Source organism: Lacerta agilis, chromosome 3 (genome assembly GCF_009819535.1).
Source record: "Lacerta agilis isolate rLacAgi1 chromosome 3, rLacAgi1.pri, whole genome shotgun sequence".
Lineage (NCBI taxonomy): Eukaryota > Metazoa > Chordata > Lepidosauria > Squamata > Lacertidae > Lacerta > Lacerta agilis.
In genome coordinates this window covers 10,574,012-10,600,821 of record NC_046314.1, presented here as the reverse complement: position 1 = coordinate 10,600,821, position 26,810 = coordinate 10,574,012, and the positions used below count along the sequence as shown (strand labels likewise).

General features: G+C 43.0%; 3 protein-coding genes across 3 annotated transcripts in view; 1 reads left to right on the top strand and 2 right to left on the bottom strand.

Annotated features, from left to right (window-relative positions):
- Positions 1-1,140: 1,140 nt before the first annotated feature.
- LRRN4 (leucine rich repeat neuronal 4) lies at positions 1,141-8,300 on the top strand. Its single transcript, XM_033142835.1, is given in 5 exon segments — positions 1,141-1,905; positions 3,805-4,009; positions 5,954-6,091; positions 6,944-8,178; positions 8,181-8,300. Coding segments are annotated over 5 exon segments (2,289 nt in total). The 5' UTR covers positions 1,141-1,217; the 3' UTR covers positions 8,204-8,300.
- A 2,237-nt stretch (positions 8,301-10,537) lies between these two features.
- Positions 10,538-20,326, bottom strand: CRLS1 (cardiolipin synthase 1). Its single transcript, XM_033142836.1, is given in 13 exon segments — positions 10,538-10,814; positions 10,817-10,863; positions 11,645-11,655; positions 11,657-11,710; positions 11,712-11,738; positions 12,603-12,671; positions 12,906-12,991; positions 15,319-15,366; positions 15,369-15,411; positions 15,413-15,448; positions 16,322-16,459; positions 19,828-20,025; positions 20,027-20,326. Coding segments are annotated over 13 exon segments (921 nt in total). The 5' UTR covers positions 20,153-20,326; the 3' UTR covers positions 10,538-10,776.
- Positions 20,327-21,984: 1,658 nt separating this feature from the next.
- The window catches only part of MCM8 (minichromosome maintenance 8 homologous recombination repair factor), a 31,404-nt gene continuing 26,578 nt past the window's right edge, over positions 21,985-26,810 (bottom strand). Inside the window, 5 exon segments of the mRNA XM_033142833.1 lie at positions 21,985-22,383; positions 22,386-22,437; positions 23,205-23,394; positions 23,841-23,917; positions 25,080-25,289. Coding sequence (XP_032998724.1) covers positions 22,346-22,383; positions 22,386-22,437; positions 23,205-23,394; positions 23,841-23,917; positions 25,080-25,289 — 567 coding nt within the window. The 3' untranslated portion in view covers positions 21,985-22,345.

Here is a 26,810-nt window from a genome sequence, read left to right as displayed (position 1 = left end):
GGGCATTCTGAGTATGGACTAATATGAATTTGTTACTTAAAAACTTTTGTATTCTTATACTGTAACGAATTATTGTGCCACACATATCACTGGGAGTTTGAAGTTGTATTGTTTGTTTAAGTTTGCATTCTTTGTTTAAGTTTGTAATTCTTTTCAGAATGCATACTTTTGTTTGATTTTTGACTTGTGAGTAGGATTTATCCCCGCCATTGAAATTTACTGGCCAGAGTTCTTGGTGCACTTTTTTCAGGGGACATAGCCTACCTTCGTGCCACTGTTGTCTCTGGCCCTCATCCAGCAGTGCCACGAAAGAACACTTGCATGGTTATGCCTAGCAGCCAGAGCAGAGGCGGCCAATATGGACGTTTGTAGCCTTAGGCCAGGCGGTCGTCTACTCTCACTGTCCCCCAAAGCAGTGTTTACCAAATCTAGGCATAGGCAAACTCGGCCCTCCAGATATTTTGGGACTACAGCTCCCATGATTCCTAGCTAGCAGGACCCAGTGGTCAGGGATGATGGGAATTGTAGTCTCAAAACATCTGGAGGGCCAAGTTTGCCTATGCCTGACCAAATCCTTAACTTCACAGCAATCCTTTGAGGTAGGACTCATTATTTGGGATTATCAAAAAAGCTGTCTGCAGCCAGCCCAGTGAACCAGGCGAGTTTCCAACACACTTGCCTTACTGTATTTATCCTAAAATAAGACATAGCCATAAAATAAGCCATAGCAGGAATTCTATGCATTTGCAAAATGTAAGCTGTTCCCCGAAAATAAGCCATAGTGACGCGGCACCTCCCATTAAAACAGCCTGGAGAGGCGTGGCTATGCAGCGTATCGATGCGACGTGGTTAAAATAAGACATCCCCTGAAAATAAGCCATACTGTGTTTTGTTGAGGGGGGAAAAAATACAAGACGGTGTCTTATTTTAGGAGAAACACGGTAGTGTTCTCTTGTCAGTTCAGCTTCTTGTGATATATGGATTATTATTAGGATAATGGAGACGTTCTTTTGTGAACATGGATATTTGGCAGTTTCCAGCTGGGCAGCCATGCTAGTCTTGTTCACTGCATATTGTGGCCCCTTGAAGGCCCAGATAAGATGCCATGATACGCTTTTGTGGACTTGCTTGAAGTTAATATTTGGCAGCACTCAACATCACTGCTTTCCTTCTCTTTCTGAAAACAGGCTTCTCATCTTCTTGAGGGAGCGGTTACCATGTTCTGCTTCCTTGCCTGCCTGTTGGTTCTTGTACAGGAAGTGCCAACCAGGCCAACGAAGGAAACGGCATCTGCAGCTCCTGGAGATGCGAAAGCCCTCTTCCAGTTGGTGAAGCAGAACATTGGGGAGGAAAATGTCAACCTCAGTAGCCTGTCCTGTGGGGATCTGCGGGCCCAGCCATGGACCTCCTTGCACCTCAGAAATCAGAACCTGACTTCTTTCCCTGCCTGCCTGCCTGAGCCTCTGGAGTATTTGGATCTGAGTGTCAACCTCTTGCCTGAATTCAACAGCCAGGAGGTGGCTGACTTGCCGACGTTGAAATTCCTCTTTCTCAGGCAGAATAAGATCCAGCAAGTGACATGGGACGGCAGCAACCTCAGCCGCCTCCAGACGCTGGACCTGAGCTTCAATTTGCTATCAGTTGTGCCCGCATGCAACCCATCTGTTCTGCAAAACCTCAAGTGGTTTTCTCTAGCTGGAAACCCCATTGTTGAAATCCATCCATTTGCTTTCTCCTACTACCGTCAGCTGCATTTCCTAAACCTGTCTTCTACTTGGCTGGGGAAGGATGGGAAAGAGGGGATTAAGGAATCTGCCTTTGCGACAATCTTGCCTGGGGACACCACTAAAAAGGCTGGAAGTGATATCCATGTGCTGGACCTGAGCGCAACCTATCTGGAGAGATGTAAGTACCGAAACTTAAAAGGAAAGCGTCAAGCACCACTTAGGGTGCGGGGGAAAGAGCAGACAGCGACTGTAAGGATTTCAATTGTTTTGCCAATGTGGTGGTGAGGATAATTCCGTGTGTAACACTAGAACTAAATTTGAACTGGAAACACATAATTTGTTCGCACGTTTAAAGCCTGACTATAAAAGTGCAAAATGAATGAGGGAATAGCTCGACTGCGTTTTCCGCTTCAGGACATTTATAAATTTTTGTTTGAGCGTTCACCAAAATTTCTAAGGCAAAACCTGGACCCCATCCCGAAGTATATCTGTGAATAAATCACGTATTTAAAATTGAAATACAAATTCAGTCTTTGGATGAATTTGTTAAGGAATATTTGGGCAAAAATTCAACCCTACTTAGCATGAATTCAATTTTTCATAACCCCCGTCCCCAATGCTCATGGTACATTACATAGAAAGTTTTAATACAGTGGTTCTTCTGGTTACGAACCGAATCTGTTTCGGAGGTCCATTCGTAACCGGAAACCGTTCTTATCCTGAGATGCGCTTTCGTTAATGGTATCTCCCGCTGCGCATTCACGCCAACAGCACGCAATTTCCGCTCGCATCCTGGGGCAAAGTTCACAACCAGCGGAGCACATAACCAGAAGCGTTCGCAACTAGAGGTACCACTGTAATTCAAAATCAATAGTAGCCATAGTGACTTGTCGAACCCTCAAAATAACTCATGCACAGCAATCTTGTGGATAAACCCCACACAACTACATGACATCTTTTATTCTATTGTATTTTAATTTATGTAATGCCTTAGCCTACTTGTATGGAAAACGCTAAAAGGAAACCCAAACTTGCAACCAACCAAAAAATAAATAAAATCAGTAGTCACTGAACCAGGCCTTCTCGGTAGTGGCGCCCGCCCTTTGGAACGCCCTCCCATCCAATGTCAAGGGAATAAACAACTGTGTAGGGAAGATTTTAATGTTTGATATTTTGTCATGTTTTTAATATTCTGATTGAACCCACCCAGAGTCAGATGGGTGGGGTATTAACAACATCATCTCATAGGATGCACATCAGAGCCCTTGACATCCCAGATTTGGGTAGTTATGTGACTTGCTTTTACAGAGGGAAAAGTCCTGTTTAATGGGCTATATCAGAGGACAGTCCTCTGTTTGCAAGAGATTAAGGAATAAACTAACATTTGGACTACAGAAAAGCATACATTTTCAGACTAGGCAGCAGTCATAAAGGCTAACTTCCTGGTGGTGCAGAATACAATGTGGGGTAGTCCACACCGGGATGCAGAGTTGATCACCTCCTAGTTTTTTTTATTGGAAGATGAGCAATCAATGGCAACCAATTGGAAGACTGGGGGCCTTGAAGCCTGTGAACAGCCAGAAGTGTCTGAACTTGGAGAGTCTCCATTTTGGAGAGTCAAAATGGAGTGGTTCCCAGTAATCTCATACAGCCTGAAACACCAGTTCTATTCACAAACAAATGGCACTATAGTTCAGAGCACAGAGACATTCACACCGATTACATCAATCTGGAATATTCTATTGGAATTGTCTACATGGTAGGGACGTAACTATGAACCAATATACAAGCCCATAGTATATTTCAGAGGACCTCTATGCAACTCCACCCCAATACTGAATTCCGGAAGTGTAACTAAGGACTCAGGAAACATCTCAGCCTTCATGTAATTCTTGCTTCTCTTCAACTCAGCCGCTAGAGAATATTTGCACACTCGCCAGTATTTGTCAGGAGCAAAACAAGTTCTCTTTAAGATGTCATGAAGGTTGCTTGTATGATGGTTGGGTCAGTCCCATCTCAAATGGAGTTTCCTCTTTAATATGTTTGTTTGTTTGTTTGTCTTCTGCTTGAACCTCAGTGCATCAGGACTGGATCAAATATCTGCCCAGGCTCTCAAACCTTTATTTAACAAAAATGAGCAGGCTGAGAAGCCTTGACGCTGACACCTTCCTGCATCTTCCTGAACTGAGATTATTGGACTGCCGAGATTCCCGTGCCCTCAGTCTGGTGGAAACAGAGTCTTTCACCCACACACCTCACATGGCTCTCCTCCTATTCCAAAAGTAAGTTTTCCTATCTCTGAGGATTCCCCTGACTCCAGGCCTCCCTTGTAAGCACAGGTGAACATTGTTAAGACTTGAATTCAGTTGTAGGACTGTGGTCTGATAATCTGATAAATTATTACGACATCAAATGGACTGATTCTGTAATGGTGGAAGGGTTCTTGGGACACTTGAAGGTGACAAAATTGCTGGCTGGGATGCAAGAATTAAACCATTACCCAGACTTTAGGGGATAAAATCACACACACACACACACACACACACACACAGACAAGGAGAGAGAGAGAACACTTTTCATTACCAAATTTAAACTGGTGTACACCTATAAAGTAGTCATTTACTATTCACAGGTAGGTAGCCGTGTTGGTCTGCCATAGTTGAAACAAAATAAAAAAAATTCCTTCCAGTAGCACCTTAGAGACCAACTAAGTTTGTTATTGGTATTCAGATCTGAAGAAGTGTGCATGCACGCAAAATCTCATACTAGTTACAAACTTAGTTGGTCTCTAAGGTGCTACTGGAAGAATTTATTTTATTTTATTTACTATTCAGTTTTCCTTCTGTATGCAAAATGTTTCTGGAGCCAAAAAGTATTCAAAGAAAACCAATTATGGGGATCTTTTTTTGTCCCATCAAATGAGGAAAAGTGTTTGGGTAAATATCTTCCAGTAATCCAGTGGTGTAAATTTAAGGGCCCAGGCACAGTTTGCTTTTTGAAAACAAAAAGACCTTAGGACAAAAGTTGTCTAAAAATAAGAATATTGATTATTGGCCACTGTGTTGTCCCATTCCCCCCTCCCCTAGCTAATGTTAACGTGTTTAAAATGCCTCTCACAAAAACGGACACAGATGCAGGGAGGGAGGCGTAACCACCTTTCTTCTGACTAGTACATGGCTTCGTTTGGGGACATTTTGCTACCTGGAGATGCACTGAAAGCGACCTGTAAAAATGTGTTTGTTCAGTTATTTGATCTGGTTTTAAGCTTGTTTGTATTTTCTGGGTAAGGGGCAAGACTGAACTCTGCATCCTGAATGAAAACCAAATGTTGGTATGCTTCTATCAGAATGATTTAGGGTTTATACATCGTCAGACATTTTAGATTTTCTATTTCTCCGTTTCAACGTTCATTCCTACGCAGGTCTTTGAACTGATCTGTCTCTCTGTGTGTGTGTGTGTGTGCGCGCATACATGTGTGTGTGCATGTGCTGGTCCAATATTCTGGCACCTGAGGTAAAGCACAAAATGGCACCATTTTGAGTGAAGATCTACATTAGGAACAAGGGTAGGTGGAGACTAGCAGAGCCTCCTATTCGTGAAGAGGTTCTTGTAGAAGCGGCATGGAGGAAGGCCGCTCAGGAGGTGGCAAATCCAGCCTCCAAGGAATGCGCTGCAGCTGAAGAATTCCTTGGAGGTCAGGTCTGCTGGCCCTGTGGATCCTGTTGCCTGAGGCAGTCACTTCACCTTGCCTCATGGGTGGGCCAGGCCTGATGTGTTTGATCTAATACATTGTTAGCTGTCTTGGGTGTTTCTGAAAGGGAAGGTGGATACATACACACACACACACACACACACACACACACACTCATACCTCATGTTGCGTACGTTCAAGTTACACACCTCCGCGACCCGGAAGTCCTCCATGGAGCGTGCGTGGTGCGCAGGTGCACAAAAACATCCTGCGTACTTCGCGCATGCGCAGAAGCACAAAAAAGCGAACTTCCGGGTGGGGGGTCGTTTTGGTTTTTTGTTCGTTCACGTTACGTACGCCCGGGTTACGTGGCACGACCCAGAACGGATCGCATACGTAACACAGGGTACCACTGTATGTATATATACGGTAATCACTCTCCTCTGGAGAAGGCAGAAACTGCATGTAATTTGATAGAATTAGCTATTAAAATGATAAGTCTATACATTGGTTGACCTTGTTTCTCTTATTCCAGCTGCAATTTGAGCTCTTTCAGTCCATGGAATCTCAGCTCATCGGTAATCCCAACGGTCAACCTCTATGGCAACCCTTTGGTGTGTAGTTGTGCTATTTCATGGCTGCTCTCCAAGCCAGTCAGAATAGTTCTAGAGAGGTAAGGAGAAATTTAGAAGCTGGTTCAAGGTACTTTGTTAGCAGTCTGTGGTGCTGTATTCAGTGCAGAATTGCCTGAAGTTGCTCTGCTCAGGGCAGGATGCTGCTTGTAAACTCCTGCTCTCATCTCTTTCCTTTTGATATAAAAAAAATGTCTAACTCTAGTGGTGGCAAAGATAACACTGAGCATATAATAGCAATAAGTACTACAGATGAATAAAAATTGCCTCCCCAAATCTATTGTCCTCCAGATGTTTTGGAAAACACTTATCATCATCCCTGACCAACACTGGCTATGCTGGAGTCCACAACATCTGGAGGATAGCAGGTTGGGGGAAATGCTGGTTTAATATATTTTAAAGTTTTTGTACGTGATTCTTGATCTTGCAATTTTATATGTAAATGCCTAATAAAGGTTTGATAAGGGGAAATTTTTAAAAAATATCTCTCTAAAATAGCCTTATTTCGGTTTTTGTGGGGCTAGCACACACAGTTCCCCCTCACACACATTTAAGAGCATCAGCTCGAAGATACGTGCTCAGATGCCTGTCAGTTTCACTATATCTTTCAAGAAAAGGACATGCAGGCTAAACTTATGCACCAGAAATATGCACTGTGACTGGAATATTGTTGATGAGAGGATTAGAGTTCTAGGATTCTAGAATTATTACAATTAGGTTACATTTCTAAACTGAGTTGTCAGCCTGTGGCTGGCCCACATGGTATAATGGTCTGAAACACTCATGCATGCATGCAAATAAACGCCCCTGCCTCAAACTATGGATATATCTCTGAGTGATATTATGTTGAGGACAATAATGACTACTGTTCTTACTTGTTTCCCATATATTAGGGCATCAGAAATTTTGTGCTACCCAGAGGCCAAAGAAGCATCTTCATTTGCACGTATGCGGCTGTCCAAGTTCAACACTGAGTGGTGCCAAAGGCAAAGAATTTCCAACTTCACTCAAGTCAAGCTTTACGGTACGTCTCCCAGCTTCACGACAGACACCCTTACAGACTCCAGTACATTTCCCCAAGAATGGCCCAGCAGCCCTTCTTCTTCTCAATACCCTCATTTGACTTGGGGAGATACAGCAAAGGAGGCTCCAACCAAAGCAGACATTCTTGCCTACAAAGATAAAACATTTGGCAGATCTACCGACGGCCCACCCACCACAGCAGCTCTTCACACAGCAGCTTCCTCAAGAACTCTGAGGGAACTCTCTTCTGATCCAACCCTAGTGAGCATGACTGGAATGAATCAAAGGAAACATGACACCACAGTAGTGGATGATTCTATTGGCCACATGGACGAAACATGGTCCCACTTCGCTCCGCTCAGTCCTACAGCTGAAGAAACAGCGGCAGATTCTTCTGTGTTGATCCCACACAATACGGTAAGGCCAGCTCAGTCTACACAAAGCCCCAACAAGGCAGTCCCACTTCTGAATATTGCAACCACTCGTAACAGTCCGAAATCTTATGAAGACAATTATGACTACGATAAGCAGGAGGAGGAATTTGTGGCTCAGGGCCTTGGGCCTTGTGATTACGATCCATGCAGGCACCTCCAAAAGCCTTGCTCTGATCTCCAGTTGTTGTCTCCTTGCCTGTGCCCGGGGATCTCTGATGAATTCACCATCCCAGATCCTCCGAGGCTCCGCGAGATATCTGAAATTAGGGACACTTCAGCAGAGGTCTGCTGGTGTGCCCCATATTCAGCAGTAAGATTCTACCAGCTTGCTTACCGCCCTCAGGACAGCAAGAATTTCACTGTATCTGGAGAGATTTATGCCACGGCTAGGCGATACACGCTGTACAATCTCCTGCCTGGCTCAACTTACCAAGTATGCATAATGGCTTCAAACAAGGCAGGATTGAGCCAGACTGCAGACTGGAATGTGCCCAGTGCTCCATGTGGTTCCTTTAAAACAAAGTCCAGCTACAAAACTATCTTTGCCACTTTGTGTGCAACGAGTGGATTCCTTCTTATTGCTACCATATTCTTGTCAGTGTGTCTCTGCAAAAAGTGTAAAGGACGCCACATTGAGCATTATAACACACACCTTGTCTCGTATAAAAACCCTGCTTTGATTACTCCTTAAAATAAAGGTGAACAGGATTGGCAAAAAAAAATAATCTATTTGATGGCATTTGCCTTTTTGTACAGCAAAAGGGAAGAAAAGTTTAAAATACCTTTCCTCCTCTGTGAGAATTTTTTAAAATTCTTTCTAGAATTTAATTGTTGTTTGCATAAGTACAGTAAATAAATAAATAGGGGAAGTTAGGCACAGGAAAGTATTTCTTTGCTTTTGAAAGTGTCTTAAAAAAACTAAAGTATTCATTAAGATTTTTTGAACATTGTTATTGGAAATTAGTTTTGGAAAAATGAAGGGTTGAATCTAAATTTGCAGGGGGGGGGGGTTCCACCCCCATTATTCCTTCTCCCTGTAGCTCCCTAAAAGATTGTGGGCAGCAGGAGAGAGAATCAGCAAAAAAAGTACCTCCCACTTCCTCTAATGTTGGCCAGGAGCCTGCTGTCAGAAAATTGAGCCCCAGTCCGATGCTGCTACCACCTTCTTTAACGTGACTCATTAGTGGAATCCTGGCCATTGTGTCCCTTGCACAATGCCATGTGTTAATTTCAATTCTACATCAAGTTTCAGAACAAAAAATTGAGCGTGCAATTTTTCATCGCTGTATCTGCTTTACATGGGCTAAAAAGCCTTTTTGCAAGGTTGTTGTTCCTAGCAGCACCTTCTATTTATCTGGGACAGCCTGGTTATGTAATTATGATGTTGTGATCTGCAGTATCAAATAAGTGGTCAGGCTGGAAGCAGATGCACACGATAGTGAAGAGAGATCAGGCTAAGTTAATGCTAGCAACAGCTAGATTAATCTACCAGTGAGATAAAGATACTAGAATAAATGTGTAGAAGCCACATTAGAAAGCCAATCCATCTTCACATTATTCCTACCATAGGAGTTGGATAACAACTAGCAGCACAATTAGACACCAATAGTCAAGTCATAGAAAAATTTATTTTAAAAGTGCAGAGGCACTGACTATGGACAAGCCTTCACATCATTTTTCAGTTCTCTTTAAAACATTGAGACATGTGGTATCTATTCTTGTCCAGTTGAAAGAATGTACCTGAGTGCTTCTACAGTACATCATGCTCTATTTTGTCTTGATAAAAAGCTTCTTTATCTTCTTACACTGCAACACAATTGGACTGCAGCATTCTGTTGTTACATAAACTATCAAGTATCTTTTCAATATACCACCTTTATACAAGTTAAAATATATCAAATGTATTAAACTTGTTTTTATACTCCATCAAGCCTTTGATTCCACAATAAATTCACTCCTGGTGAGATAGCAGCATAATCCAACATGCAAAAGTTCATTTTCAGTTTATAAAACCTTTTTACAGGTCATCTTGCTCACCAGATGCAAAAGACTACATGCCTATAGATGGACTGTGCTCTGACAGGCCATCATTTATCTTCCATTCTGATGTTTTAAACAGGAAATTTAAAAACTGCCTCCTACTATTCTATTAAAAGAACTAGCATATCCATTTCATTCTGACCACTAATGCAGAATACTTGCTTGCTTGAGCTACAGAAGTGCTAGAGATCACCTGTAACATTGCCTAGGTTTTTAACAAAACCCTGAACTTGAGATTTGGACCGTATGTCTTAATCCCTTCATGTTTTTTCCATCAGTGGACTTTTCAACATCCTACAAGCTAACCACACTGTAAGTCCTTTCTATTTTATTGTGTTATGCTGAATATTGTGTGTTGTGCTATTTGTTGAATATGGGCAACCAAACTCTTGTACCATACAGGTAACAAGAGGAGCATCTGTTCTGGCAATATTAGCAGCTTCATACATCAATTTTAGTAATCCATTTTCTTATGTACTATGCTACACCAACGTTTTTCATTATTTCAACACATTTAATCATTATGTCTAATTTGTGAGGAGACCATTTATATCTTCCAAAGGTTCAGGGTTGCCTTGCTTAGTCGGCAATTCAAATCTAAACATTTATATGAATCGCAAGGTTAGTGTACATCATAATTTACCATGTGCTTGCATAACAAAGGCTGCCCTTTCCTAAACATTAGACTATTGAGAAGGGTGGTTCAAGGTTTTAGTTTATCTTCCCTACACTGTTGATAAAAATGTTTAATCAGGAAGACTTAAACCAAAGGACCGTGACTTTCAAAATATTATAGATGTAGGCATCTGTTTACCTTCCTACATCAACATACTGTCTCTCAACAGATTGCCCCACATCCTAAAAACAATGAAATGGGCTGATGTGTTGAATACAGATACATCAAGGAGTGTAGCATAGCAATGCCCCCCAAGTAAGTGAAAACTTCAGAAAAGCAATGAGCAAAACCATCAGTGATAATCTCTGCAAGTGTTTGTGCATTAAGGTAGAAAATTATATTTTATTTGTAACAAATTGAAAAAGTACATTGAAAATTCTGCATATTTACATGATCAAAACTTCATTTTAACTTCTGATTAGCTTCAATGTGAGACATGGTTTCCACTGAGACAAAGCTATCAAAAGTGTTATTTATCTATCGTCCAAATATAATGCAGGCAATGCCATCCCAGCACAAACTGTGCAGGAAGTAAGCAACTCACTCGGAGCCTTCATTTGCTGTTTAGTACCTGAACTGTTTTTCGGCCATATGATAGTAACTGTAAGCAGATGCTGTTGTTGTGAAAGCTGTGATGCACCTTCAGGGAGGAAACAATCGTATTAGTTCCCTAGGATCACACAGAGAAAAAAGTACCAAAGGAGGATACATAAGGGCAAGGGATGTTCGACTTCTTGTGAATAGAACAAATTTATCCTACAGCAGCTGGAGCTGATTTTAACACTGAGCTGCCTGGAAGCCCAAACAAAAATCTAGTTAAGCCAAAATAGGAACATCTGAATCTTCCTTATAACAAGCTAGACCACCAACCCATCTGGTCACTGGCTGCAGCTCTTGTAGAGGTCTTCTGCAGTCTACTTACCAAAGAGCTGAAGAGGACTGAACCAGACTTTGTAAATTGCAGGGTTAAGTATACGGTCAAGGGGCCTCTCCATTACAATACTTCTAAACTGATTCACACATATCATCTTGTTACCCCACTTAAAACACTTCCATCTAGACCAGCCCCCGCAATGAGGGAATCTTTAGTACAGCATTATTTACCTCATACTGCATGAAGAGCCTAGGAGTGCTGATTGCCTAGAGATAATTCTAGTCCTAAATTTACTGACCACATACCACTCGGCATAAGTAGTAACTCTGTCTATAGGAATACAATCCCATGTTACTACGGCCCAAAATTGATCTGCAATTGCTTTAACTTGGTTGCTTGCAGCCACTATAGTGTGATTTCAGCAACCATACAAATCAGTGATGTCCCAAAACTGCTCAGGATCCCATCTTTCATTGCATCCTATTCTTTCAGAATTGCCTGTCCCCCCACATATCAGTTGTATCTTAACAATTATAAGGCTACATACCATAAGGTTTGAAAGATACATACTGTCCACATAATTGAAAACTGGAGCTGCTAAAGAAGCTGCCACCTAAGATGAGCTGTACAACCGTGTTCATCTGGTGAGAGATTACATGAAAACTGAAGTCACACATTAACGTTCCTTTTCCACCCTGAAATCAACGGGAACTAAAAGTGCTGGACTTTTAGCAGTAATGAAAATTTGTAAATTAAAGGCTAAACATTTGGAAAAATAAAACAAAGAATGTGAGAAGTAATTCCTGCAGTTTTCCTCTGACACCGTGAACATTAGGGGCCCAATTCAGTTTTTAAAAAAGCAACAATTTCCTGTTTCAAACTTGGGAAAGTGCAGATTATTGTAGTTGCTTAAATAAACCAGGATTAAACTGTGGTATGAATGAACCAGAGTTTCCAAAGTTCAGACATTAACAGAAAACTTGTATGATTTAAGACAGAAGCATTCACACCTCCTTGTAAAAGGAGTTCACAAACTGTGACTCGCACAAGTAACGCTTAAAATATGGTTTACTGTTATGTTTGAACCAGGCCGGAAGTAAAACCCTGCTGAAATTAACTTCTCATAAAGAACAGGATTCTGCAAACTGAAGGCTTAAATGAACATTTTTCACTGGTGAGAAGTTGAGGCAGCACAGATATCCCCTAAAGGGATCCCATACTTGTCCCTTTAAAAGAGATGTCAGAATTTAGAGGAAGAAAACCCACACTGCCAGATCAGAACTTGGAGCCTCCACCCAAGTCCTCTCTCTTATACTTCACTGGGGCCTGTTGATGTAGAGAATAGTACAAAGCTGTCACTTATCTGTACTCTCCATGACAGCATTGTGGAAGCCATGATACAGCCAGTTCATGCTTGTCATCGACTTAACATCCATACCCAACAGTGCTACATGGTGACACAGACTAAGTATCAAATGAATAGCAAGATGTACAATTGCTCTTACCTTGCTGATAAATGTTGGCTTTAACTGAGCAGTGGCATAACATGGATTGAAATATCTACTAAGTGTTCTCTGTGGAAGACAGAAAGTTTGATTTGTAATACTATCGAGGAGAAAAGTCTAATAAGCATGTGAGCTGGTAAGAACCAACTAAGGCATTTAGAAAAGCAACACAATCATTTTTCACCTTCTTATTTAATAATATAATAATTTAAATGGTGATTTTACTATTTATATTCCATCCCCCTTGGTACAATAAGGTGTGACTATTATTTAAAAAGTCAAAACAAACACCTGCATACTTACTGGTGGAGGAAGAGTTCTGTATCGCACATAAAAAACAGCAGCAATTAATGCAATGTCCCTTAAAATGATCATAGATGTAAGAGGAACTGGGGAAAAAACCATGATATTTATTAACATAAGCATGCAGAAAGGCAATTCAAATCCTAATATATACAAGTGTACAGTGGTACTTCGGTTACGAACTTAATTTGTTCTGCAGCTCCGTTCTTAACCTGAGGCCCGCTTTCGCTAATGGGGTCTCCTGCTGCCGCCGCACGATTTCCATTCTCATCCTGGGGCAAAGTTCGCAACCCAGAGCAACTACTTCCGGGTTAGCGGAGTTCGTAACGCAAAGTATCTGTAACTCGAGGTAGCACTGTATAACATCCAATGACCCATCAGCACATAAATAATTTTTTAAATAATTTGCTCTCTTTTATTAGCATAAATTAGGGCATTTAGTTTGCTGTCCACCTACTGAATACCACACATTAAAACACAGTATGTTAAGGTCAGGTAAGGAATACAAAAACCCATTGTTTAATATGCACTGGCTGCTACAAAAGTACAACTGTAAAGTGGATAAAAGTCAATTAATAAACCCATTAAAAAAATAAAGCATACATTCTCCTTAAGTAATGTCTTGAGTAGTATTAAACCAAGCGGTTAACATCTCCACAGCAATCAACTTCTCATTCAGATATATTAAGTTAATGGAGGCTTTTTTTAGGATACTTTTTTTAGGATACTTTTAAATGTGTGTTTGCATAGATAAATAACCTTATTTATATGGTTATTTATGTATGCTACTACTGCGTCCCGTGTTTTGTTAGCCCCAAAATGGAAAATGAGTGAGGTCCCAAGTAAAGAAGAATGGCAACTTAAATTGATGGAATATGCGCAGCTTGCGCACCTAACATCTAGAACAAGAGAACAAGAAGAACATACATTTAAAGAGATTGGAAAATATTTATTGGTTATATGGGGGAAATTGTGTACACTTGAAAAAAGTTGGCAGCATTAAGATGAATTCAACAGTGTAAATAAGTTTTGATGGATGTAATAATGGAGTACTGAATGGTTCAGTTTATATAAAATATGCAGGGATTTATGTTATCCAAAGTGAACCATGGAAAGAGAAGGGAAGTCATTGATATTTTAAGGTTGTGTAAATGAATAGTCTAAAACAGAAAATTTAATAAAACTTATAGATAAAATGTGTGTTTTTTATCTTTTAACTGTTTATCTTTTGTTGTTTAAATATTTCTAACTTGCATCCTAGAAAGGTAGGACAGAAATCCCGGAAAGCAAACAAATGCAACATAATTCATGAAGGAGTAACAAACATTTAAAGCCACCACTCTCTACAAATATGAATTCAGTAAGTGACTTCAAGGAAGAACATGTATTAACTAAACGTAAAGTCTTAATACACTGCTCTGCAGGTGGATGATTATGTGAACCCTGTCATCACACTGTCTGGATACTATATTGTGAGGGCAAGCTGGGGAGCTACCATGTTTTTTCTGTCCATAAGACGCACCTATTTTTTTAAGGGGGAAAACAAGAAAAAAAAAATCTGCATCAAACCTGGTGGCGGTGGCTGTGGAGAAGAAAGCAGCTTTTGGGCTGCATGTTCCTCCTCTGCAGCCGCCATCGCCAGCGGCAAAGGGGCGGAGGGGGAACGCTCCTCCTTCCTCCCCTGCCCCTTTGCCGCTGCTTTAAAGCCAGCTGGAGAGAAGGGAAGCACGTTGCTCGGTCCCTTTGTAAGGTTTGGCAGTTAGGCAATGACTTTGAGGGGGAGCGAAAATACAATATGTGTGGTCTCCAGATAACTTGCTCCATCAGCTTGTGCAATGTAATTCCCTCCAAATCTGTTCATGGGTTCCCCCAACTCCCTGGAGCAGATTTGGGGAGGGCAAGGGTCTCACACATAGGAAGGGGGAAATTCTGTTGCGCAAGTGGCTACCCTTGTACTGACAGAATGAGTTTTTTGGATATTAAAGGTAAAGGGACCCCTGACCATTAGGTCCAGTCGTGTCCGACTCTGGGGTTGCGGCGCTCATCTCGCGTTACTGGCCGAGGGATCCGGCGTACAGCTTCCAGGTCATGTGGCCAGCATGACTAAGCCGCTTCTGGCGAACCAGAGCAGCACACGGAAACGCTGTTTACCTTCCCGCCGAGCGGTACCTATTTATCTACTTGCACTTTGACGTGCTTTCGAACTGCTAGGTGGGCAGGAGCTGGGACCAAGCAACAGGAGCTCACCCCGTCATCGCGGGGATTCGAAGCGCTGAACTTCTGATCAGCAAGTCCAAGGCTCTGTGGTTTAACCCACAGCGCCACCCACGTCCCTTTTTTGGGGGGATATTGCCCTATACAATTAAAGTGATTAACTATTCAAGGCATTCAAAAACAATATTCATCTGCTTACCTGGAATAAGATTTGCACAAGTCAGGCTAATGTACAGGACGCTGATAGAACTTTATCAGCCAGAGGGTCCAGGGCACTTCCCAAAGCAGATTTTTTGGTTGGCCCAGTTTCGTGCAATAAAGCCATCCAACTGAAACCCAAGTGGAACAGACAGCTAAGACAAAGTAACTCTTTTAATGCTACTATTAACCTATAAACCTTTGCCAGAATTTAAAGAGCTTATTCAGGAGTGCCCATGGGCTTAAGACATGCCAAAGTGAGATTTCTGACTCCCCTCAACCCTTTGAACAGCAGACACCTGAGCATGGCAGCATGCCATATCACAAATTGCTTTTGAAAGTCTCCTTAGTTTGGAAAGAGATGGTACAGGCATGTTCAGACATTTGAACCTAATCTGTGGACTGGGGGTGGGGGCAGGAATTGGGTGGTGAGGGCTGGTAGGAATGGATCAAAATGGGGCTACTGAGAAACAATAGACTATTAGTGCAACAGGAGGTATCCGAGGCTTGCAGAAATACAACTATATATGTTGAACTGAGCATACTCAGTAGCTATGAAATATTTAGTATCGGTTGGAAAAGTAAAACATAAACCAAGGGTTGGGGTAGAGGAGCAAGAGAATGAAATGTCTTCCTTAAATTTCTTATAGCAACCTGAAAGAGGGCAGGGCTGGCTGGCTGGCTGGCATCCTAAATAGAAGCACCTCTTGCATACAATAATGGCCAAGTACAATGACACAAGCATTTATTCTTAGGGAAATTGTTAAAGTCATGCTTAAAAAAAAAACCAAGTAGAGATTAGAAGCACACAGTCAAAGAATTGTAAAAAGTAGTTTCAACCATAGTCAGTCTCTTATCTTAAGCTGCAAATGAAAAGAACAGAAATATTTCTCTTATCTATTGAATCATATTATTCTATAAAATAAAAAGATGTACAAAAACTAAACTGAAAGACGTTCTCATTTCTTCTGTAAAACGTTTCAAACTGGTATGCTAAAACTTACAAAATCTGTTATTCCAGCCAGGGTAAATACACCCAATGCAATATTGAAATTTTCTTCAACAATCAAGTAGCCCAAAACCGGTGCCAGACCAATCCTTGCCATTGAGAGTAAATTAGGAATTGTCCAAGGGTTTTCATACTGAAAGAACAAAACAACAGGAAGTAGGCTTATTCAAATCAAGTAAGAGTGGTACCTCGGGTTACAGTCACTTCAGGTTGCAGACTCCACTACCCAGAAATTTTACCTTGGGTTAAGAACTTTGCTTCAGGATGAAATCAGAAATTGCGCAGTGGTGGCACAGCGGCAGCGGGAGGCCCCATCAGCTAAAGTTGTACCTCAGATTAAGACAGTTTCAGGTTAAGAACTGACCTCCAGAACGAATTAAGTCTTCACCCAAGGTACCACTGTGCCCATTACCTGAACTCAATCTGCTTAGTATTGTTTTTAGCATTCAGAATGAAAAGCAGGCGAGGAAAGGCTACTCATAAACAATACCCCCCCCCCAAAAAAAACACAGGAAAACACATTGAGATGGCTAAGACTGCAGTCCTAACCCTGCTTACCTGGAAGTCTGCTGCACTGAAACAAAAGGCAGACATGGCTAGGACTGTACTATAAGGGACACATGTGAAAACAATGCCCTAGAGAAAGTCTTCCCGGTTTAGAATCTGAAGTGATTTTTGACATAAAAATATTTTCAAATAAGCAAATCCCCATGTAAAGAATGACAATTCACTTCAGAGCCAATTCGCACATTGCTTTTTTCTGATTCATAACTGAATGTATGAATTGGCTCCACTGAAAATAGGCTGGAAGGAAGGAAGTTTTCTGTAGTGATCTATGATGTCTATTATTTTCAAGCTACTACTTAAACACAAGGTCATTAATGTACTCTCCTTCACTGGAGATTTTTAAACAGAGGTTGGATGGCCACATGTCAGGGATTCTTTGGCTACGATTCCTGAATTCCAGGGGATTGGGCTAGATTACCTTTGGGTTCCCTTCCAACTCTATGATTCTATGTACATTTGAAACAGGCATCTGCAACCACCTATGTGCTTAGCAGCTTGTAAGAACTGCTGAGTTGATGTTTACACATCATTACATTACTGGTCAGCCTGTAATTGCAGCCATGCATTAACTCTTCTACTTCTTAACTCCATTGGTATGTTTCAATTCTCCATATGGAAACAAGGTCCTGCACATGACTATGTCTTCCAATAAACATGAATGGCCTATATCCATAATAATATAATTTCCTAATATTTGAAATGGGGAAATAAAGGTCGCAATAGCCATTTTAAGATCTCAAAATGCATTTTTTTTTCTCTGAAGCAGCTTGCTTCTTTTTCCATCTCCACAATCAAGTATAAGCTTATATATGGAAGGTAAAGGGTAAAGGGACCCCTGACCATTAGGTCCAGTCCCGGATGACTCTGGGGTTGCGGCGCTCATCTTGCTTTACTGGCATACAGCTTCCGGGTCATGTGGCCAGCATGACTAGTCGCTTCTGGCGAACCAGAGCAGCACATGAAACGCCGTTTTACCTTCCCACTGGAGCGGTACCTATTTATCTACTTGCACTGTGTGCTTTCGAACTGCTAGGTTGGCAGGAGCTGGGACCAAACAACGGGAGCTCACCCTGTTGCAGGGGATTCGAACCGCTGACCTTCTGATCGGCAAGCCCTAGGCTCTGTGGTTTAATCCACAGCGCCACCTGCGTCCCCTATATACCGAAAGCCAAGCATAAAACTTTCCAAACTTAACAACTGCATGAGTTCTTATTATCACATGGGGTTGGAACCTGACATGATTATGGAGTAGTTTGAACCCGTTTTCTCTGTGGATCTGCACAAGATTGCAAAGCGAGCACTTGGCACCAGCCGATGTCAGTCTCCATTAGGCAATCTGGCAGACCTACAAAGGAAGTCATTTCAAGTACAGGTGGAAACAGGTTCAGGACTAACACTGCAGAACACATTATTAGAATTTGCCATCCGGGATTGTGCCCAAAATAGTAAGGGGAAGGAGTTTTCTCTAAGGTCAGTGGGAAAGACGTTTTCACTCATCACCACAGTGAGACTGGTACACAGAGAAATGGAAGCCAAGCTCTTACTGATGCAGGCAGCCTGTATACAAGCCTGTGTGTTTACAAACCCTCCAACATTTCTCCGATGAAAACAGGGGCATGCCATCCCAGAATGATAATTTTACAATTTCTACCACACACATCTTACTAGGTTGCCCCAGCCACTCTGGACAGCTTCCAACATACATAAAAGCATATTAAAACATTACAAAAACACTTCCCTATACAGGATTGCCTTCAGACAGCTCAAGGGGGTCTGATAACTCCATACCCTCCAACATTTATCCAATGAAAATAGGAACATCCTAAGGAAAAGTGGAGAATATTTCAGGATCAAATCAGAAACCAGGACGGCTTCTCTAATCAGGGCTGTCCCTGGAAAATAGGGACACTTGGGAGGGTCTGCTGTATCCGATATCCAGGACCAATACAAAAAAACACCTTCCCAGGCCACAGACAATTAGCAGGTCAAAAAGAGGAGTGCATACAAAGCCAGCAACTCTTTCCATATTGAGAACCTTCCTGCAGAAGTAGCTACAGGTAGGTAGCCGTGTTGGTCTGGCCGTAGTTGAAACAAAATAAAAAATAAAAAAAATTCCTTCCAGTAGCCCTTAGAGACCACTAAGTTTGTTCTTGGTATGAGCTTTCGTGTGCATGCACACTTCTTCAGATACACTGAAACAGAAGTCACCAAACCCTTATATATAGTAGAGTAGGGTGGGGAGGGGTATTACTCAGAAGGGAGGTGGGAATGGGTGGTTCGGCTGATAGGTGTGGTATATTTATAAGGGTCTAGTGACTTCTGTTTCAGTGTATCTGAAGAAGTGTGCATGCACACGAAGCTCATACCAAGAACAAACTTAGTTGGTCTCTAAGGGTGCTACTGGAATGAATTTTTTTATTTTTTATTTGTTTCGCTTGCAGAAGTAGTACAGCCCAGACCCTCCTTGAGCCCGACAGATTAGTTCCCCCAATGTAAAAAAATTGGGATCTCCTAGTCTTCTAAAACCATCGCAAGGAACCCAACTGACCCATTCGATCCATCTCTGCCCATCGCAGGGTGAGGACGCGCGCTAATTAAATGCCCTTTCACATACGGGAGGGGAAAAACAAAAAACAAAAAAATCAAAAACCCCTCCAAAACCTTTTGAAGTAGTAAAAAAGCCAGAGCGAAACCTTCCTCGAGTTTGCCAATGCCGGAAATATGGTTTGTGATGACGGTTTGTTGTTTTTTTTGTGCGTGTTCCCCGCGACCGCCCCCTTGACCCTGTTGCTGTGGAGGCGCTATGGGCCACGAGGGCCGCATCCGGGCCTCGAGTGACCGCGAAGCCCAGGCCCAGGCTACCTACTTCGGCGTGAGAAGCCGGAGGCGAGGGTGGGTTGTGGTTCTGTTTTCCCGGCGCGCTTCTCCCCTTACCAGTTCGGCGTATCCGGGGGGAGGCCTCGCTTTCCCGGCGCCGCTCTCCGAGTTCCCCGCAGGACCTTCGACCCCGCAGCTGGTCCGCTCGCGGTCGCGGCTGCTGCCCGGGCCCTCGGGCTGAGCACCCGGGCCAAGCCCAGGCCAGAAGCTGCTGCTGCCGGAGGCCGTCGGCGCAGCAGGCGGCGAGGATAGGCGGCGGCGGCGTCCGCGGAGAGCGGCGCCCGGGGAGAGGAGGTCCGTCGGCGCGCCTGGCGGGGTTGGCTCCCCTCACGAACCGCCAGCCGCAAGCGCCGCCCTTGGCCAGCCAGGCCGCGGGCAACATGGCTCGCCCGAGAGGACTCTCCGCCCGCTCAGAGGACGGCGACGACGACGCTGAGGGGCGGCAGCGGCGGCTCCTCCTCCCCTGCTGCCCCCCCGCCGGCCGCCGCCGCCTTCTCCTCGCCCTCCATTCAACTTAGGCCGTGTTGGGCCTTCTGCCTCAGAGCGGCGTCTTATGCGCCTTTCGCGACAGCGCCGCGCTTTACGGCGAAGCTCCCTACCTGCGGCTCTGAAAGGCGGCGGGCGGCGGCGTTGCTTAGGAGACGGAGCGTCGCGGCACGTGGGAGAACGTCAGGACGCAGCCTGCGCGGGGGAGCGCGCTCGCCGCGTGCTGATTTGACGCTTTTCCTGGCTTCCGGTCGCCAAAGCCAGCTGGTGGGTTGTTTTTTTTTTTAAGGTATCCGCAGCTTAACGCCTAAAGTCATGATAAAAAATAGCTCTGTGGCATGCAAACTAATAAATGACTATTTAATCAAAGCAGTAAGTGGTTTTGGTTTTTTAAAATAGCTTTATTGCACTCAAAACTATTGAACAAATAATTAGAACAGTATTTTATTTTTTATTCACAGAAACCGCTAAACGAGTAGTTAAAACAAAACAGAATAGTTTTATTGCACACAAATAAATTCTGTAGATGAATGTAACAGCAGGTTGAGGAGGGGTGTTGACTCTGTCCGTAATTTTAAAATGTTGGCAGCTTGCTTTTTCCCTGAATTTAAGGACGCAGTAACAATACCTGATCAATTCAAAGGCTACAAGACTGTCTGCATGAGTAATCTTAAACCTTCGAAGACAAGGGCTGCAGCTTTAACCCAACCATGACTCCCTTAACTTTTTACTGTATGTTTGTATGGTGGCAATGCTGTTGTTGTGAGCCGCCTTAGTTGAGGCTGTGATTCACTTGAACAGCAATGGTCTACTATTCACAAACCCTCCTCTTCCACCTAACCAGCAACAGGTAGGCACAGCGTGGGGAACGGCACAAAGTGTTCCTATTCTACCCATAAGCAAATTCAATACAGTCACAGCTGATACCTTCCTCTTCTATACAAATGTAATGGAAAAATAATAACATTCTAAAACAGTATTCGTGCGCTGTGTTGGAAGTTTCTCCAGTATTCCCAAGCCTACGGTTGATTGTAAGTGGTCTTACAGTCTTCAAAACCTGCCTTCGAAACTGGCTATCAGCCAAGGATAAGTTCAACACAATACAGAACTATTTCAAAATCACATGTTACCTTCACTTGACACTCTTTCTCTCCCTTTTTAAAAACCATGCTAAATATTATGGGTTGCATTCCAATATTAGCTACACTTAGAATAGAACCATTGAAATGAATGGACATGTCTAACTTTAAATCCAATGAATCTAACCCAAGCATACCTTGGTTGGATGCAACCCAATATTATTACTGAGCGCATTATTTGTTGTATTTAAACAAAATATCAACATTTACTACTACTGTGCCCAATTTTTCAAAATGAACATTTTAAAAAGCAATCACTCATACAAGAATCATGAATGAGTTACACACTTTCATACTCCCTTCTCACATACGGCTTCTATGTCCATCTCGTTTATTGGTAACCACTGTTTGCTGTCATGTTTGAATCAGTGAGCTACAGTTCAAACTGAGATAAAAGTTGAAAAGGAAGCCTTTTCAACCGACACATGAAACAGCAAAAGGAACATGGGGAACCCAAGATCTAACAGCAACCAGACCAGCAGCACAACTCACCTCTGAAAACCACCACACACAAACCAAAAGGAAGCCTTTTGTGAACACGCAACACACTTGTATGTTTCTGCTTGTCTGCATAGAGCCAACATGAGAATCTGCTAAGCATTTTTAATCATTGCAGTTGCAATTAAACATGTTGGATTAACATTCTCTCTTGCAGTGCCTTTTGAAGATGGCATCTTAAAACAATGCATAAGTTTCACTTATTGTTTAAGTTTTACTTATTTACATGACTTTGAAATGGCAGCTGAAGTCATTTTCTCCATTATTACTACTATAATCTGTTTGAGTAGGTTTCTGCACATATTATGTGTAATTCGGCCACCTGGTGTAACAGAAAATACTGATTTTTAGAAACATCTTGAATTTAAGCCTTGGTAGCCTTAACAAGAGTATCGTGTTCTGTTCTACTGATCCTCTTCCAAAAAATCTGTTACTTTGGTTGCTGAATTCCTTCACATAGTTTGAAGCTGATACAGCCTTGGACCTTTTTCAAGAAATAACCCTGATCATTTAAAGAGCCAATGAAGTTTTCAAAGTCAGCTACCTGGAAGAATCACACAAAGTAAGTTTATTATCTGGAGAGACAAAACACTACACATTATGCTATAAGCCTCTTTCCTCACAAGTAGTTGATATTTAAACTATTTAAATATTTTTCATCAGGAAGGGAATTTCAAAAACAATTTGTGGCACAAGTATCTGCTATGTGAAAGGGTGGAGGGATCAAAAACTCTCCTAAGCTAATACAAGCCCTTCATCTGAAGGAACACCTTGTTTCCTTGCTATTATGTGGAAACGCTCCATGAAATCATCAAAACACATTTTGTGTCAAGCTGCCAGGAATGTTTTGAAGTGTGTTTTCAAAGCTGCATGAAGCAGCATATCAAGTACCATATTTTCACCTCTCCTCACCATTGATATTTAATTTTTTTTTCTTTTTAAAAAAGTGATCATTTTCAATCATTCTCTAGTTACAAGTGCAGCAGGGCACATTAAACTCTCTCTGACTGTCCAATTGTCAGTGTTCGCACAGCAAAATAGTGAAGAAAAAATTAAAATTTGCATAAATTGCAACACACTTCAAGATGGTTCACAGATGTCAGGCAGAAGAAAGGCAAGTTTCAGTAACAACAAAGTCTCAAATACAATTTCTAAATACATAGGCAAAGTTCAGCAATCAAAGCTGGAGCAATATGATTAGAGTCCTCTGAACCATGAAAGTACAGGTGCTGGGATCGGAGCTTGTTTTTCCAACTGATAATTCCAATACCAAAGTTAATCCTTTCCAAATACACAATTATTTTTACTTACTTTTACGTTTACCTCCTTTGCAATCTGCCGCAGCTGTTGAACCTCAAAAAGGCTGTTGTAGGTTCTTTCTGCAATACGATGAAGGGCAGAAACAAACCTCTTTGCTTGCGACCTGTTGCTCATTCCGGAACCGTGTTGCGAACGATCAAAATCCAACTTCCCAAACTCATCGGAGTAAGTTCCTAACATGCTTGAAGGAGAAACACACAGAAACATCAATAAACAATGAAGGCGTAAAACTAGGCAGAGAAGTGCCTTTGGAAGAGTTAACCATACAAGCTTGAAGCTGTTGATTATTTTCTGCAGGGAATGGAGGGAATCACCAGTGGATCAATCAATTAGAGCTCTCTCCCCCACCTGCCATCATCCATGGCTTCTCCTTCCATTCTAGTGTACCCAATGGAGAATGTAACATTGGGCCTACTGTGAACATTGGAGCCACTGAATTTGAGCAGCTCAGTTTGCATATTCCTGCCTGGTACAGTGAGTGGAGGGACACCCCAAGTGAGGATACCCTCCTCCCTGCAGGAAAATGTGTACATATCACGGAAATAAATAAAAGCACCACCAGGTGTGCATAAGAGCCCCGCAGACCTTTGGTTTGCTGTAAATTGGGTTTATTCTGGTGCATACTACCTGTATTTCATTATTTCTATGACATCTTCAGCATCTTCTTTGGTGGCCTTTTCTTTTAATTCTAACCTTGACCGTGCCTGAAGCAAACAAACAATAATTAAAATTAAAATGGGTTTTATCCAAGTCATACTCGAGTAGACCTGCTGAAATAAAGGGGCCTGATTAACTTAAGTCCATTGACTTCAATGGGTAGGCCAAGTGGGATTTAGTCAGCAATAACCCTTTGCAATAACCTCCCTAATTTATTCAGATCAGAAAAGCTATGTGAAAGCAGTTTACACCAGCAGCTGAAAATACAGACAAATACACCCTACATTTTTCAGTTTGAATGTGGATATGGTTCAGCAAAGCTGCTGAATTTTGTGGCATTTAGGAAAGAACAGAACAGAACAGAACTCCATCAGTAATGGCTGAGAACACATGCTTCGTACACACAAGGTTTAATCCCTGGTATCTCTACTTTAAGGACATCAAGTAACCAACCTGGGAACTGTCCCTGTGCCAAGACCTTGAAGAATCACTGACAGATGGAATAAGTAATGCTGGACTAGAGGATTCCATGGCATGGCCCAGTTTAAGGCAGTTTCATACAGTTTAAAACTAAAGAGGAAGAATGGGGATTGCTCCATACTTGTGCTGAAGAAATGATTAAAAAGAGCACATCACTGAACTCCTTCCTTGGAACAAAGGCAGCTTAGAGCATCAACGTAATGGATTGGGGAGAGAGAAGTTGAATCAGCCACAAGATACTGAAAGAACGGATAATCCGGGTGGCACCAGCAGAATCATATTTAAAAAGTGAGATATCTCTATGTTTGCAAGATCTTTTTCTGAAATAATGTCCAGCATGAGGCATTAAATTTAAGGGATGTACGAGGGAGTCATTCAAGAAACGGAAGGGAGCAAACACGGCTGAGCCCAGTTTGTTAACTTTTAGTATCCTCAACTTTATTTACAGAAAAGACGGTAGCAGCGTTAAAAAAAAAACCAAATGGTGAGAGTTTTCCTTGCTTCCCTAGAATCTCAAATATCTGGCAACTCAGATTTGATCCAAATCTAGTCCCACCAGGTTGATGGAATTATGTTTATTTATTTAAATTAGTTTTTTTTAAAGAAAATATTTGTGCTGTCTCCCACCGCCCACATTAAAATCACTAACATTTGAGCGGTCTGTCACTTGTCGAAACTTTCTTATTGCAAGAAATCCAAGCGGCAAGAAATATAAAAATGAATGGAAACCTCGGTAAGGCGTATCAGCGACTCCAACTGTCGTGTGGTGATAGGTGTGGTGTCTGCTCTTTGGCTTTGTTGTCGGAGCTGAAGGTAGAATTCCTGGAGGACTTGAGCGGCCTCTGGAGACAGCGTGGGGTGCACATACTGACGGGCATAGCCAACATACTTCCTCAACAGCTGGTGCGGAATTGGGTCAAAACTTTCTCCCGGAATGACCTGACGATGGAAAACACGCTTTAGGTACTATGGCATTCCACCTTGCTGTGGAAATGGACAGTGCCGTCAGATTTGAACCACTGCGGCTCCCACGGTAAGAGTGAGAAACTTGGGAGACCCAGGCCGAAGTCTCTCACCTCATGTAAGGCACTCTGCCTCACAGATCCTCACAACACAGGGTAGATTGTGAGAATGGCTGTAACACTTGTAAAAACGCTTTGAACGCTTAAATACTAAATAGCAAACGCAATGGCTGGGATCTAGCTTCCCATCCTGGGTGTAAGTGTTTTGTGCAAGCAGGGGAGGGGGATAGACTTCCATCCACTGGCAGATCTTTGTACTTTATGGGATATCATCAGAGGAATTGGGAGTTGGCAACAGGGGCAGTTGTTGGGAAGTGGGGAGCTGAAAAGTCCCCATACACGAGCAGACCACCACACAAGGCACTTAAGAGTCTTAGCTACTTATACACAAACATGGGCTTCATTTATTTTGAATACTTATATCCTGATTTATATTCCCCCAAGGGTGTCAGGCTTCAGGGACTGCCCCCCCAACCACCCTTTGGCAGTAGATAAGCAGAACAAAGCGAAAGGAGTCTCTTACCAGTTAGAAATTTTAACGATCACAGCGAGAGAACAAAGAATCCATTCCTAGGAATGAAGGTGCTCCCAATTAAGGGTACCACCCACTTCCCCCTAGTCATCCATGTCACTTCCGCGTCTGGCAACCTGATCTCACAACCACTGTGCTTTCTGTACTGCCACCTTATCTGCTCTCCTTGACCTTGGGCTGAGCAGAGGGACGCTTTCCAGCAAAATTGAGTCTGTTAACTCTCTCTCTCCCAGTTCTTCTTCTCCTAGCTGTTCACCACGCCCAGTGGCGTCGCTAGCCTCTGCGCTGCTGGGGGCGGCGGCAGCGCAGAGGCACCCCCCTGGGGGAGGGGCACGACGCGTGCGCCGTGACGTCATCATGACGTCACGACGCATGTGTATGCAAAAAGGGGGGATTTCCCCCTTTCCGAGGCTTTTTTTCGGCGGGGGGGCTGGTCGGGACCCCCCCCCCCGCCGAAAAACAGCGGCGGAAAGGGCGAAAAAGAAGCAGAGCGGCGCTTAAACGCGCCTGCTCTGCTTCCTTTCCACGCTTTCCCCGCCCCCCCCCGCGGTTTTTTTTCGGCGGGGGTGGTGACCAGTGAGGAGGGGATGACAAGCGTGACCCCCACCTCGCTGGTCGGGCCCCCCCCCCGCCGAAAAACAGCGGCGAAAAAGGGAAAAAGAAGCAGAGCAGCGCTTAAACGCGCCTGCTCTGCTTCCTTTCCAGGCTTTCCCCGCCCCCCCCCCGCGGTTTTTTCGGCGGGGGGTGGTGACCAGCGAGGAGGAGGTGACAAGCGTGACCCCCACCTCGCTGGTCGGGCCCCCCCTGCCGAAAAACAGCGGCGAAAAAGGGAAAAAAGAAGCAGAGCAGCGCTTAAACGCGCCTGCTCTGCTTCCTTTCCAGGCTTTCCCCGCCCCCCCCCGCGGT